General features: G+C 36.5%; 1 protein-coding gene across 1 annotated transcript in view; it reads right to left on the bottom strand.

Annotated features, from left to right (window-relative positions):
• Window positions 1-16,054, bottom strand: part of Dhx36 (DEAH-box helicase 36) — a 38,534-nt gene that overhangs the window by 5,063 nt on the left and 17,417 nt on the right. The window contains exons 13-20 of the mRNA XM_051157240.1: window positions 15,741-15,796; window positions 13,226-13,290; window positions 12,384-12,527; window positions 9,550-9,667; window positions 8,811-8,909; window positions 7,342-7,515; window positions 7,113-7,199; window positions 1,731-1,814 (exon numbers count right to left, since the gene is read on the bottom strand). Of these exons, the coding sequence (XP_051013197.1) occupies window positions 1,731-1,814; window positions 7,113-7,199; window positions 7,342-7,515; window positions 8,811-8,909; window positions 9,550-9,667; window positions 12,384-12,527; window positions 13,226-13,290; window positions 15,741-15,796 (827 nt within the window). The remainder of the gene's footprint in view (window positions 1-1,730; window positions 1,815-7,112; window positions 7,200-7,341; window positions 7,516-8,810; window positions 8,910-9,549; window positions 9,668-12,383; window positions 12,528-13,225; window positions 13,291-15,740; window positions 15,797-16,054) is intronic.

Consider the following 16,054-nt stretch of genomic DNA (forward strand, 5'->3'; position numbering starts at 1 on the left):
TTTTGCAAGACACATGAGTTTTGGAATTGTCCTTTATTCTGCTTTTTAAAAGAAGCAGAAACAACAAATCATTAAACATTACCAAGATTAACTACTGTTAACACTGGCACAGGAGCATTTTCCTGAAGAGAAACTGTAAGATAGGCAGAAATGATGGATGGCTCAGTATAGCAGAAGAAAAATGGCCCCCCACCCACCTCCACTATCTTCACAGTCATTAGTATTGCAGACAGTGACTACGTACGCACATACACCAACAGAAGAATCAGAAAGAAGCATTACTTCAGAACGAGACCCTATGTGTTCTGTTTCTTGCTTTTGTTTCTTGGGTTTTTGAAGCAGAGTCTCACATAGCCTAGGCTGGCTTCTCACACTATGTAGCCAAGGCTGGCCCTGAATCCTTGATACTCTTCTTGTCTTCACCTCCTGAGTGATAGGATAGAGGCATGTGGCACCACTCCTACCTTAGGGTCAGCTTTTAAGATTATAGAAGCTCTTTTAAAGCTAGGCATTGTGGTACAAGTCTGTAACCCCAGCAACTCAGAGGCTGAGATAGAAGAAGCAAGAGCTTCAGGCCAGGCTGGGCTGCAGCCAAGACTCTGCCTCAAAAACAAGAATTTTTATAAAATTTAATTAACTTTAATTTAAACTAAATTCCGCCGGCATGACAATGAATGGTTGAGATGAATATATTCTCACAACCACAGAAATATTTTTTAAGGAATTCCTTCAAGTTCAACAGAGACTGCAATACATAAAAATGGCTACATGCAAGTGTTTCTCTTTACACAAGGGTTAACTTTTCTCGTGTAATTTTTCTTAATGAGTCTGACAGCAACTTCCTCCTGGTCACTGTAACTGTAGGGGAACCATCTCTACATGATGCCTTCAGTGTCGTTTCCATCACTACTTCATGCTCCTTTTGCATCCAAACAATTTCAGTGTGCACTGTCAATCATGCAACAAGCAAGCTCCACCCAGAAATCTTCACTGTTCCTTGTCAGTGACTGTTTTCACAAGCCCAGAGAACAGCATATTTCTTGAGTATTTTCTTGAGTGCTCATCCTTTGTTTTTATACTTGACTTACGTCTCAACTGTATGTTACTCGCACAGACAACTTAGATTTAGCCCTATTGCCATCTCCGCTTCAGGGAATGGTATTTGATAAGTCTGAGTAAGTCTCCATTCTTCAGGATTCCTATGCAGTGGTTCGTACTGCATTGATGGGTTAGCTTTGTCCTTCAACTTTTTATTTATCACTTTAATTTTATGTTTTTCAGCCATACCCATATCCTAACTACTAAAGCTTTCCTTTATGCCAATAATCTGCTTTCCAGGAATATCTGTTTTGTTGTGCTCTTTGCTCTTCAAGTTGGATGCTTAGCCTAGCAGTAAAATTACCCCTTTTAAAAATTCACTCTTATTGCCTTCTTTTCTTTTCTTTGTTTTATTGAATGTATAATCTTTTCACCAACACACTACTATGACACAGTTGTTAAGGGATCTTCTATTGGAATATGCTATGCCCTTTGTATTTTTTGACTGTAGTATCTTTCTGAGTTTTCACACCATTCTGCTGATGAATGGGCATTTTTTTATTAGAATGTTAGTTTCTTGATACACATATACTCTGTGTATACAGTTAACTTTACTACAGATGAAACTGGGCAAAACAGATGCACGTACCCCAGTCTAGTATATGTGACTAGTACACAGTTCTCAGCATTACCTGCAGTGTGTTTGAGGACAGAAAATATTCCCAGCAGTAGTCTTTCTCATATCTGAAACCACGTCGCTTAGCTTCTTCCCAGCCCTATTGGACAAAGCAATAAAGAAACTCACTCACACAGTTTTCCACACCAAAGACTACTTAGCACTTTCCATTTTTACTTTACTAACAGTTTGTTTCTTTACTGATGTGCCATGTTCTCTATAAGAATGTCCAGGAACTTTGAAACTCATGACAAAAACCTGCAGCTCTGAAGATCCCAATACCCTAGCACTTCTACTGACACTGTTGTGTATTTTACAGTCTTTCTGGCTTTCTTAACTAGACTAAGAGGGAGGAGAAGCTGTCAGCAGGTAAGTCTTTGAATTTAACCTTGACAACCGGAGTTAGATCCCTTGATTCCCATATTGTGAAACGGGAAACAGAACAACCATGAGCTGTCCTGACTGTGACTTGTGTACTAACAACACACTACCCCAAATAAAAATAAAACCTAAGAAAATTAAACAGGGAAAGTAGATTAAATGAGTTCTACGGAAGCTGACCTTGAATATCCTTTACGGGGATCTAGCTGCATACACCCTCCATTCATCTTCCTCGAAGCCTTAGATGGAGCACAGGTGACTCACCTAGTGCCCTGGCCTAGTTTGGCCAACACTCTTGTTGTGGCATCAAACCTTAAGGCTCCAGCCAGGACATAATGATGAGTATGTCCTAGACACATAGTTGAGACCGAACACCAATCTACAGACCCCCATATCTTGTGCCAGGGTCTAGTCTGTGAGTCTGCCCATTCCCTTTTATAAACCCTCTCTGACACCCAGATATACACCAAAACTCCAGGCATTAACTGGGACACATCCTGTACTCCATCCCAGTCCTTTTTTGTCAACCCAACTTCATTCCAACTAACCCATATCCAACATTTAGGGCCAACCTAGCCTTCACATCCTGTTTTCTGCCTCAACATGCTCTGCCCATATCAGACATATCACTACCAAAAGAAGTTCACATGTCTACATCTCATCATGAAAAATATAAATATGAAAGATCAAAGCAGTATCTTGCCCCTCAAATCTACTAGCCTGATAGAACTATTTGCCTATGAGAATTACCTAGATGAACACCAGGATGCAAAATTTAAAAGAACAATCACAAATATCATCAAAGAATTCAGGAAGCTTAAAGACACAGGGAAAGATCTCGATGAACATGAAGAGAATATACTTATGATGCCCAAGAAAACACAAATATAAGGCTGATGGAAATAACAAAGACAATCCAGGAATTAAAAACAGTATTCAACAAAGAGATAGAAATGCTGAAGAAGAGAGAATTGAAAGTCCAATAACACAACCAGAAAACTCAAAGGAAAGCATTACAAGTAGAATGAATCAAGAAGAAAATACAGTGCAGGGCTAGAAGATAAAGTAGATGATGCAGATCAAATAAACAAGGAATATGAAAATAAAATTAAAAGTACAAGAAAAGAACACGGAGGAAATTTATGACACCATAAAAAGATTAAACTTGGAATTATAGGAAAGGATGAGGGAGAAGAAACCCAGGTCAGCTGCAAAGGACAGATCATTAGCAATATCATAAAAGAAAATTTAACCAAACTAAGGAAAGACACACCGACACAGATCCAGCAAGCATACAGAACATCAAATAGACAAAACTAGCAAAGAAAGTCCCTACAGCATATCAGTTAAACACTAAGTGTACAGACAAAGAAAGTGTACTGAAAAGTAGCAAGAGAAGAATGCAAGTCACATATAAAGGAAAACACATCAGGAAATCAGCTGTTTTCTTGGTGAAAACTTTCAAAGTCAGAAGAGCTTGGAGCAATACAATTCTAAAAGATTAAGACAGCAAATGTAGACTAATATGCCCAGCAAAACTCACCACTATAGTTTGTGAAGGAGGGAAAACTTTCCACTACATACACAGTCTAAGAAAAAATTATATTGCATAGACCAAACCTAAAGAAAATACAGGAACCAATGTGTTGGGTTGAGGAGAGGAATAAGCACAGCCAAGAGAAATTAATGAAGCAACAAGTCTACCAAGAGCACACCACCATCAAAAGTCAACAACATGATGACTGTAATCAGCACACTCCTATCAATAATAACTTTAACCATTACACTACAGTACTGGAATTAAAGACAAAGACTAACATAGCAGGTGATTTCAATACCCTACTTTCCCCAATGAACAGGTCATTTGGAGGAGAAAAAAAAAAAAAAAGATAAACAACAACAACAACAAAAATCCCCCCAAAAAACAAAAAAACTAAGCAGAGAAGCATCAGAATTAAAAAACACTGCATATCAAGTAGACTGAACAGAAGGAGTATTCCACCACCAAATACCAGAAATGCACCTTCTACTCAGCAGCACATGCAAGTTTCTCTAAAGCAGACCACATCCTAGACACAAAACAAATGTTAACAAACTTAAAAACTGAAATAACTCCATGTATCCTATCTGAGCACAATGTAATAAAATTTAAAAATCAACTGTAAACAAATCTCTAACCAGTACATACATTCATGAAGATTAAAGACGCCATTACTGAATGATGAATGGGTCAAAGAACAATAAAAAAATTTCCTAGAATTAAATGAAACCTCTGGATATATATAAAAACAGTCCTATAAGAGAAAACTGTAGCTCTAAGTGACTACTTTAAAAAGCCTTCCAACTAAAAAAGTCCAGGCCCAAATGGATTCACAGCGGAATTCTATTACACTTCTAAAGAAAATCTATAGCTTCCTTAAACTATTCAAAATATAGAAATACAATGAGCACTCCTAAACTCCTTCATGAAGCCATAAGTTTTCTAAAAATTTAAACCAGGAAGCTTCTGGAAACAACCATCAAGTTCAGCAATGTGGGAGGATAAAGAATTAATAGGCAAAAACCAGTTACTTTTCAATAACTTTTCTATACACCAGCAACAAACATTCAGAGAAAGAGAGACACATTTCTATTCAAAATAGCATCCAAGAAAATAAAACACCTAGGAATAAACCTACCCAAGTAGGCGAAGAATCTCTACAATGAAAACTTTAAATCTCCGAAGAAAGAGAAAGACACTAGAGAAGTGGAAAGACATTTTGCGATCATGAATTGGTAGAATTTACACTGTAAAATTTACCATTCTATGAAAAAAGAAATCTCCACAAATTCAATGTAATCTCAACCAAATACCTATCTCACTTAACATAAATAAAAAACATATCCTAAAATTCATGTGGAACCACAAAACACCCTGGATAGCTGAAACAATTCTAAGCAAAAAAGAACAACGCTAAAGGAATTAGAATTCCAGATCTTCCAGATGTATTACAGAGCCATAGTAAAAAAGAAAATATAGTGCTGATCCAAAACCAGACATGTAAACCAAAAGTACAAAATCAAAGGCCCCAAAATGAGTACATATAACTTCAGCCATATAATATTTGACAGAGATGCCAAAAGCATAAGCTGGAGAAAAGAAAGCATTTTCAGCAAATGGTGCTGAGAAAACCAGATGTCCATATGCAGAAGACAATTATACCTGAATCTACCTATCATCTTGGACAAAAACTAACTCTAAGTGGATCAAAGACCTGATTGTGAAACCTAAAACACTAAAACTGTTGGAAAACATGGGCAGTGCCCTACAGAATGTAGGTGTAGGAAAGAACTCTGGACAGGACGTTATTTGTTCAGGAATTCAGGCCAACAACTGACAAGCGAGACCATGAATATTAAAAATTACAATTTAAAGACGTGTATGTGCGCATGTTGTAGTTAATTGGAGGAGTATTCACAGAAAAGGAGGGCAAAATAATAGTAATAGTAACAGTCAGAAGGTCATAAAGAATCCTGTTATTATCTACCTAACATTACATATAATATATAAACCAGTATACAGTGTCCAGTTTAAATAAAATTTCTCATTTAGGAAAACAAACATTTCCTCAAGAGCCATAGTCTAACAAAACCCCTAACACGGGCCATCAGAAGCGCCCCTGTGAGTTGTTGGTTGAAGGTGCCTGGGAGGTTTTCAGAACAGGCTACTGCTGTAGACCTTGCTGCCTCTGGTAGTTGAAGCTAAGCTTATTACTAAAGTAAACCATGTACTTACTTTGGACACAGAACCCTGAAGATCCCCTCTGGTTCTGACCTGAAAGGCTCCTCTTGGAGGGCTAGCTTTCAAGGTACCACAAAGTGCTATGCAAGCGTCCATGGGAGAGAAGCAACCAATAACTCTACCCGGCTATGGTGCCTATGCACTGAAACAATGAACAATATAGCACAATGTCCCTAAGGTTGCACCAGTGGCATGCATACCTCGGTGGTAACCAATGCTCTCTAATTGGACTCAATGCCTGATCAACAAGAGGGAAACCTACCAGTGAACCCACAGATCCTGGCAGAGAACCTACAACCACCTTTCCAGCAAGAATTCCCAAGTATATTCTAAATATTTACCCTTATACGCACAGAGAAGTATAGGTCTCATCAAAGAAATGTCTATTTGTAAAAGAGACCATAAAAACCTACAACCAATCAAAAGGCAGAAACCAGAAGATTGTGTGCTGCCCAATCCCAAGTGATGAATCTATAACACAATACTGACACCTTAGGTTCCGAGATAATGGCAGAAGGACAAGAAAGATTTCTAAGAGCCGTAAGAACAGGAAGTTTGCCGAGACACTTCATCTAGGTATTTTAGAGGAGCTATGCCCATAAAGGCTCATCAATAAAGCTGACTAAATAAGAAGTGAACATGGAGGATACCCACAGACTAACATGGAAGGGTAAAATCTCATGGGGCCTCAACCCTAGACAGAGAACTACAGGCAACTAAGGAATGCTGAAAATGTGAGAAATAGGCCTCCCAGTGAAAGTCCCCAATACATGGTCAGCCATATGAACTGAAGTTGTGTTTATATACATACACATACATATATACACACATGTGTACATGACCCTGATAGTCGACTGAAAGGCCATATCACTGACTGTAATGGACAGACTATCATGAAGGTTAAGACAAAGACGAAAAGGAACATCATATATGAAAAACAAGATAAAGTGGCCATCTGTTTCAGCCCTACTTTTTATATAAGTCTTTTCTCAAAGATAAAGATGAATTTTGTATAAGACAAAAAGTTAATTTTTATAAAATGTTTATCAAATTTTAAACATTCTTAGAAACATATTCTTGAGACACAGCTATTTAAAAGTTTTGTTTGTTTGTTGTGTGTGTTTTTAAGACAGGGTTACTCTGGGTAGCCTTGGCTGTCCTGGACTTGCTTTGTAGACCAGACTGGCCTCAAACTCATGTAATCTTCTATAAAGAAGAATAAGGTCTTTTCCTTACCTCAAATGCATTCACAACTGTCAGGTGATCACTTCTAGTTTCCTTTGCCAATTCCTTTCTTCTCGCATCTGCAATCTTTTCTTTTCCCTAAAAAATAACAGTTATAGCTCAAAATTTTCTGATAGAATAATAATGATGGATATTTTATTGAAAATCTAATGAAAAATAGATGTAAGCAGTAAATACTTTTACCACCAAAAATACCTAGCCGTTTTTCTATCTTTCTTACCAGTGGGATGACAAAGGGATCTTTAAAGCTGAGACTGGCAGCAATAGTGAGTACTGGATCTAAGCAACAGAACAAAGCTCCAAAAAGAATCATTTTTCCAATGTGTGGCTCAACAGGCAATCGGGCTAAGTGGACGCCAAGAGGTGTCAATTCTTCTTGCTTATCCAAAGCACTCTGAAAGGAAAAAGTTTGTTCTTCCAGTGGGCCAGGAAAACATTCCATCAAAAGCTACTGTAGTTAGCTGTAAAACATACAGGCCACTATTCATTTTCTTAAACCCCAAATGCCCCAAGCACTGTTTTAAGTACCTTCAACACAAAAACTAAATTCTAATGTCAGCAAAGGCTAACTTATTCAAACAAACAAATTAATCTACATCTTGGAAATGTTATGTCAGAAATAAAGAAAATCACCCGTGGTTAAGCAGTTATGAAAAGACAAGTGGGTGTAATGCACAGTCCTTAGAGTCCAGTTTATTTTAGGTGCTATGATGCAAAAGAGATAAGGGGCATACATCTGAGTGACTTCTGTTCCAACTCAAATGAGGATAGCTAGAAAAGTATCCTGAAGAAACCAGGGAAATATAAGGACACACTGAATAATTTACAGTGTTAATTTAAGCAGTTTATTATTTTAAAAGCCTACCGCAATGCTATAGAATCCAAAATCTTAAAAATTATCTATATGGATGGCCTTCAAACTTGTGATACATATAAAACACGTCTTTGGTACCTTCCAATTGTGCACAGACCAGAATGACTTTGCAGATAAATAAGAATATTCTTTCTCTACATATTCTAATACAGTTCAGAGAGGTACTGTAAAGAATATGTATAAGTATAACTAAGGTAATAATCTTATAATTGAGTCATAATTTAAATCACCACACAGCTGCAAACAGCAGTAGACAGCACTTCCTATCTCTTGTGCTTCTCTTACTACTCTGGACACTAATTCATGGCCAGTCCTGTGTCTCTCACCATGAATAACTGTCAACCACACAGTCACTTAAAGAGTTTCTTAGAACATAAAAAGCAACAAGCAAACCAGAACATCTTATTCTATGGAAATAAGTTATCATAGTGAATGACAGTTCAAGGATTGTCACGGCATCACAGAGAGAAGCCATTTGTTTATATGCTTTCAAAATATAATGGTTGCTTCTATCAAATGGCCACACTACCATTTAATTACTTGAATCTAACAACATAGCATTATGGTAATCAGAAAGAGTAGCATAAACCAACCTAGTTCAAGGATACATATGAAAACAACTAAAGAAAATTTTCAAGATTTCATGTAATTTTAAAACAATCTTGCAACAAACAAAACTCATGAAGACTTGCATCTTAAAAACCTGAGAAAGTATCATATGAAATCTGACAGGGTTCTACTCTGGAATAATAAGACCTTGTCAGTAGTGCTCTAACATGCCAAATCCAAGTTATACTGAGGAAAATCAAATTTACCAGTTCCATTAGGTGTTTTATGGAGAGCAATACTGCCTCATCTGATGGCGGATCCATTAACCTACTCAGAAAATAAGCAATTCCACCTAGCCTTAAAATCTGTGGAAACAAATAGTTAAATATGAATCAAAACAACATAAAAACATATACTCGACAGTTTATAGACCAGTTTCTAAGAGCAAATCTACTACTGAAAAAAGTTATCACATTACAATCTCAACAAGTTGATTACTCATTACTTTAGAGAGAGAAAGACAGAGAAAGAGAGAATAATATTTGAAGATGTAAGAACAGGCAGCAAGACCTGGTAGTACAAGGCTATAATACCAGCTATTCAGGAGGCTGAGGCAGGAGGTTCAAGGCCAACTTCAGCCAATTACTGAGACCATCTCAAAGTCAAAAAAAAAGAACTTGCCTAATAAAATGCCCTGTATGGGAGCTGACATTTACTGACTGCTCCATGTCCAGCACTGTCTTAGGAATTTTATACAACAATCCGTTCAATGAAGCAGAACAAGGTATCCAGGTAGGAAGTGGGAACCAAACACAGGTGCCCTGATTTCAATATTAAAATCTGCTTGATATACATCAGAAGAAAGTTTAAGTAGTTTCCTCACACAAGCAAAATGAAGTGCATAAAATTAATCCCTTTTTGTAGATTCATACTATACTTCCTTCTATTAAAACTTTGAAAATATAATACCACCCGTCATTAAGTTAAGTCTTTCAACTAATATACCTTTATTTGCAAACAAAGTTCTTCCAAAGGAGTTCTCAAAATTTCTGGTAGTTGGTAATCATCCAAAAGACTTGCTCTAAGGCCATTGTACAGATGATAACAATGACCAGGCTGAACTCTTAAAAAGAAAAAAGAAAAAAAAAGAAAAGAGCGTCATCAAAAATATGACTTTTAGAACACCAAAGAAAGAGCAGGAAGGAAAAGTACCCAGTATCCATTTCTCACAAGCCACACACACACAATTGTTATTCACCCTATTTCCTTCATATTTATATGGAAAGATCCTAAACCCCATGTTCATTTTTTATATTTTATTTTATTATTTGGAGTTCTGGTTTCTTTCCTAAGACATTATTTTTCTTTTAGCTAATACACAATACATTAATAACTTTAAGTATAATGTAATACATTTGAATATATGTGCATTAACTATATCAGTCCATTTGCTTTGTTTTGTTTTGTTTTTCGAGACAGGGTCTCTCTGTGTAGCCTTGGTTGTCCTGGACTCACTTTGCAGACCAAGCTATCCTCGAACTCACAGTGATCTGCCTGCCTCTGCCTCCCAAGTGCTGGGATTAAAGGTGACATATCAGTCCATTTGCATAACCTCATTTTGTTATATAAGACTTCAGCACCTCCCTTTTGCCCTTATAAAGTATGCAATATATTACTCTGAACTACAGTTGTCCTGTGGTATATTCAAACTCACTTCTATGTCTTTTGTTAGCTCTCAAGCTCCAGTTTTAGAAAGCAAGCAAGACATCCCCCATTCACAATTTGGTTCCCTATTTCTGAAGTTCCTCTCACCGTGCTCAACTTGTAGCTATTTATTCTGGGCCTATTAGCCTACTTTGCTAACAAACTTTGCACCATGTTAATCTATATTTATTAGTTAAAAAACATTTTTAAATGTATTCTTTCTAGTGAGCTCTCAGACACTGGAAACTTTTACATTTATAACTTAGTGCTACAACTGATATAACCAGGATTTATATATTTCTGAACAGAATATTTCAAAAGATTCTAGCTGCTGTAGCAGTAAGAGATCTAAAACTTTCAGGGTTTTTTTAATTTTAATTTTTAAATTTTAATTTTTTTGCCATACATCTACAAAGATTCGCTATCTATTATCTAACATCTCGCTGGTGGCACAGACCTACTATTATCTAGAGGGATCACATGTTTTTTCTGGTCTCCAAAGTAACCATCAATTAAATCAGGCTTTGTGATGTATCAATGTCATGATGTAAGAAACTGTCTGGAAACCAGGTTAAATAGGGTCAAACTGAAAAGATTATAGCAAGCTTTTAAAACAAAGGGATGATGTAATGGCCAATAAAGTTTTCTTTAACTTTTCTTTCCTTACATGAGTTCATATGTAAGACCGGTGACTTTTCTTTTTCTTTTTTCTTTTTTTAAATTTGTATGAGGTAAAAGAGCAAGTCTTTTGGAATATCAGACACAATTCTGTCACTAACATGAAATACTGTAAGTACTCATCAAAAAGAAGCAGTAAGCAAAAATGTGTAATGGTCAAGACAAATACTGTTCTTATCATTAAAACAGACGCCTTTATTCTTACATTACGACCACGTCACAGGAGAAAAGGTGTTTCCTTGTGTTTTCACTGGTAAGTAGTGGTCAGAATCTGAGTAGAAACCTAGACTGCTTGAATTCAAATTCTGTCCCTGCTATGTACAAAACTCTGGGACTCTGAGCAAGTTATTTAATATCTCTATAACTTAATATCCTTAATTTTAAAACAAGTAGCTGCTTATCTCAGATGTGAAATAACAATTAAGTCTATAAAACATTTAGGAGGAGCTGACATTCTTCTAGTAGTAGTTAGTAGTAAGTAATGCATACTTTAAGAACAGACACAGAAACAAAACTGTGAGTGATGTAATTAATAAAGGCTATTAATTTTTAATAAATAATTTGGAAAATAGATAATTTTCCAAAAAAAAAGTATGACCAAAACTATGTTTTTATTTTAATATGTGTTGCTACAGTAGTTAGGCATGGGAAAATGCAAATTCAAACTATACTGAGATTCATTTCACCTCTTTGTAATGGCTGACATCAAAACAACAAACGGGGGTGGAGATGCAGGTTAAAGAAGCACAACACTGCTGGTGCAATGTAAACTGGTACTGACCAAGCAAGCTAATGATGTGTTCTCAGTAACTACAAACACGGGACAGCACCGTGCTGCTCCCTGAGTGTACACACAAAGGAGTCTAAGTAAGCAGGCAACTGCGGTACTAGCACGGCCAGTTGAGCACTACCTTACCCAAGAGCCAAGATACACAATCAGACTAACTGTCCAGCAACAGTGAATAGATAAAGAAAATGTGATATCCACACAAAACAGAATTTTGCTCTGTTGTAAAGATGAAATAATGATACCTATAGGAAAATGTCCCAAAGGGCAAATTCCAAATGTTCTCTCCTATGCAGTCTATATGTAAACTTGGTATATGCATGAGTTAGACAGATAGGTAGGTAAACAGTCATATGAAAATATAAAAGAGATGATGAGTGGGAAGGAAGAAATGTAAATACAGTAGGCACGGGAACAGAGGAGTGAATGTTACATGAAAGAGGGAGGAATTACCTGAGTAAAAGAAATAAGGGGAAAGTATAATTATTTAAGTGCATGAAATATTACAAACTTATTTTATATGCCAATTAAAATAAAAAATAAAATCTAATATACCCCAAAGCATTATGAGTTCATTATACTATGCAGGACAACTAACTCTTCCAGTAATATGATTTGCTCACATACTTAGCCCATGCTGTCTAGGCCGCGGACCACGCCTCCAGCTTACCTTCCAGCTCTCCCTTTCCTCTGCTTGGCATTAGCTTTGCTCACCCACTCAGCAGACATGGTACTGATGTTGTTCTGTGTGTCAAAATGTGTTTCTTTGATTTTCCCTCCATCTATTACATAAACCACATCATCTATGGTGATGCTGTATGGAACACAGATGTGCAAAATATTAAAGTCCATCAAGAAGACTATTAACTTATACCGAGCCTATAGATTTTAATTCAGTTGAAATATTTTTACTGGATCAAGTGGATTTTATTAGGCCAGGACTTGCATTACTCTTCCCACATTTTTCCTTTCCACATCAGCCAAGAACCTGACAGCAGGCGGTGTCTATATGTACAGTGGCAGCAAGAGTACAGTCACAGGCTATGCTCCTATCTGCTCATAGCCTTCTTCTTAGCATCTCCACCACCTTATGACCAGCTCTGAGGCCCTAGAGGACCACAGTTTAACAGCAGCTTCTAAAAAACCATTTGTTTCAGCAAGTATCTCCAGTAGAGAATTAGAAATGTTTAAGGCTGCATGTAATTCTAAAATAATACTATCCCTAACTGGAGTCAGAGAAAAGGAGTAATCTACACAGGCTCCCATGGTTCCTTAGAGAAGTTTTGAAAAACAACTTCTTAAAGGGCTACTTTGAAAAGAGAACTAAAAATGGTAGAAAAGCTTTAGAAAAACTGCAGTTTATATTTGTAGTCCATGACTAATGTTAAAAAGTCACCTCTTAAAAAAGGTTATAAAGTATCTTACAGAGAATAAAGGTTAAACTATCTTAATAATGTATGGCGCTCAAAATTTATGTAATTACCAATAGCCGACATTTAAAATAGTTTTTACCTAGTCTCTGCAATGTTGGTAGCAATTACTATTTTCCGAACACCGGGAGGAGTTTTTTTAAATACCTGTAAGAATAAATACATCAAAAGTATACTAATTTCTGACATGCTTTTACAATGTTATTGCTTGAGATATTGTGATCATTTTTTAGCATTTATGTTTTTTAATAATACGTACCTTGTTTATCAATCTATCATTAACAAACACATACTCAACATGATAAAATCCCCCTCTGGCAAACCCAGATGTCAGACACGTGTCACAAAAAAGAGGAAAACGAAGTTCCTCCTACTTTTAGCACATCTTTAACAAAAACTGATGAGCAGAAAGGAAAACAACTTTAGTCTGAGGCCAAACAAAGAATTACCAACCAACTACGCAGATACCTTGCCTTCAGAATGAATGTCAATACAACAGCACGGCAGACTAGCTTGAGATGAGACTGGAGTAAAATATCCTTTTTAAATGTCAAAGCCTACAAATAATACGACCCCTAACAACACATCAAAGTTGAAGGAAGAGAAGTAGTCAAGTACCACTGACTGTAATGCATACACACACCTGAAAGAATGTTCTCATCCTTGGTTTATGAAATAGAGCAGTGGGCACAAGTTCTCTAGCAAATGTATGTGTAGTCTACTAGGTTTGGGTGTTAAGCATGGAAGAACCTCCACAATTAGATCAAAGTTTCACCAAACAGACTGAAAGAGCCATATTTATTTCTTGTTAAAAAGAGTAAAAGCAACTGGAAGGAAAGAAAGATAAATTTTAACCCACTTCATTCTTTCTACTAGAGTCTGAAGACCCTGTAGTATCACAAATTACCATCCTCATCAAGAAAATCATGGATCTGACAGTCAAAACAGATGTAATACATTACAGATAAAACAGGAATCTGTTAATATTCTAATTGTGTTAAATCACAATCTCAAACACCAACATATACTGTGTGACAGTTAATTTCTAAGTTGAGGTTTTTAGTGGTATTTACTTTTTTCTTTGCTTCAGAAAAACTAAACCAGTTACTGATGAAACCATTTTTTTAAACTTTCCTAACATTAACAAAACTAATCCGATGGTAAATTATCATGGTTATGTTTTTGTAAAACCATTCTCCAAAGAAATATTTTTTATAAAGCATTTTCAACACAGATCACTAGTTGAAAGTGTTTCTTTAAAGGTAAAGAACATATAATACAAATAAGCCTATAAAGAAATATCTTTAAGTGAATTTTACCATCTGGGGTGTCAATCCTCCAAGAGCCATATACTATCTAAGAAAAATTCAACACCAGGTTGTTTGGAAACCTCTTTTTGTCTTGAGTTGGTGGTCAGAGCTGTCTAGGAGACTCCCTAAACACAGAGTATTGCTGTTGCCCTTGGCTGTCAGACTGTTGCTGAAGACACCATGTGCTTTAGAAATAGAACTCAGAGCATTCCAGATGGTTCTGATCTGAAAGCCTCCTCCGGAAAACTAGCATTCGTGATACCAGAAGGCACCATCCAGCTTCCAGGGAGGAAAGAAAGCAACAGTTCTACCTAGCTACGGTGCCTGATACCCCTAAGTGTGCAATACTGCAGTGCCTATCTTGGTAGTAACCAACAAACAGCTTAGCTCTCGAATTGAACTTAAAGCCTGATCAACAAAAGGGAAAGCATGCCTGCTACTGAAAATCTAACCTAACCAAGTACCCAGGAACAGTGAAGCTACGGACCTCGGAGGAAAACCTGTAACTGTTACCTTATTAAACCAATATAATTCTGAACTACATTCTAAATATTTATTCTTACAAGAGAGACTACCAATCAAAAGGCAGAGAATGAGAGACTGTGTGCTACACAGTCCCAATTGTTACATCTATAACACAATTCCTGCACCTAAGGTTCAGAGATCATAGCAGAAGATGGGGTGGAAAGATTATAAGAGTCAGAGGAATGCAATTTTTGATGTGAGATTCCAGCTTTAGATTTGTCAGAGAAGCAACACCTATGAAGTCTCATCAATTTGGCTGCCTAAACAAGACCTGATGGCGGATACCAATAGACATGCTAACAACAAGGGAAATCCCTAAGGCCTCAACCCTAGACAAAGAACTACAGGTATCTAAGGAATGTGAGAGGAGGAGGAAGAAAATAGTCTTTCTTGAGGAACAGGACACCAGTGGGTTAATCAATACCAACTGGTCAGCCCTAAATTACGGATATATAAGCAACATTTTATGGATTCAGGGTATATTTATATATTTAACAATGTACACACACACACGCACACACTCACAGACACTAAGACACACATACCACCATCACCACCACCACCAACAACAACAACAAAGAAATAGAGGCCTTGAATTTGAAAGGGCAGTGGTGGTGGGTGAATGCACAGGTAGGGCTGGAGAAGAAAAAGAAGGGGGAAAACAATGTAATCACAGTTTAATTTCAAAAACTAAGCAAAACACAGTAAATAGTGGTCTTTTGCCTCAATAAGAAAGACCAAAAAACAAATTTAAGAACATACCTGTGTCTGGTTTACTGTAGGCATCAGTGAATGTAAAGGTATAATAAGAAATTTATCTGAAAATTAAAAAGTAAAGTAAATTAAAGACCCTTAAAACATATATGGTACATGTATGGAATAATAAATTCAGCTGCTGAAATCACATAATTCTTAATTTATATTTCTACATACAGCCAAACCAAGTTTTTCTATAATTGTATTCTGAGTATTCTAATGAGTTCCAGTTAACATTTTACTTTGTTAATTTATTTTATATTGATTAGCATCTGCTTATGAATTCTTTTCAAGATTAAGACAATTTTTTTCTATTAGTA

The sequence above is a fragment of the Acomys russatus genome, chromosome 15 (assembly GCF_903995435.1).
Source record: "Acomys russatus chromosome 15, mAcoRus1.1, whole genome shotgun sequence".
Taxonomy (NCBI): domain Eukaryota; kingdom Metazoa; phylum Chordata; class Mammalia; order Rodentia; family Muridae; genus Acomys; species Acomys russatus.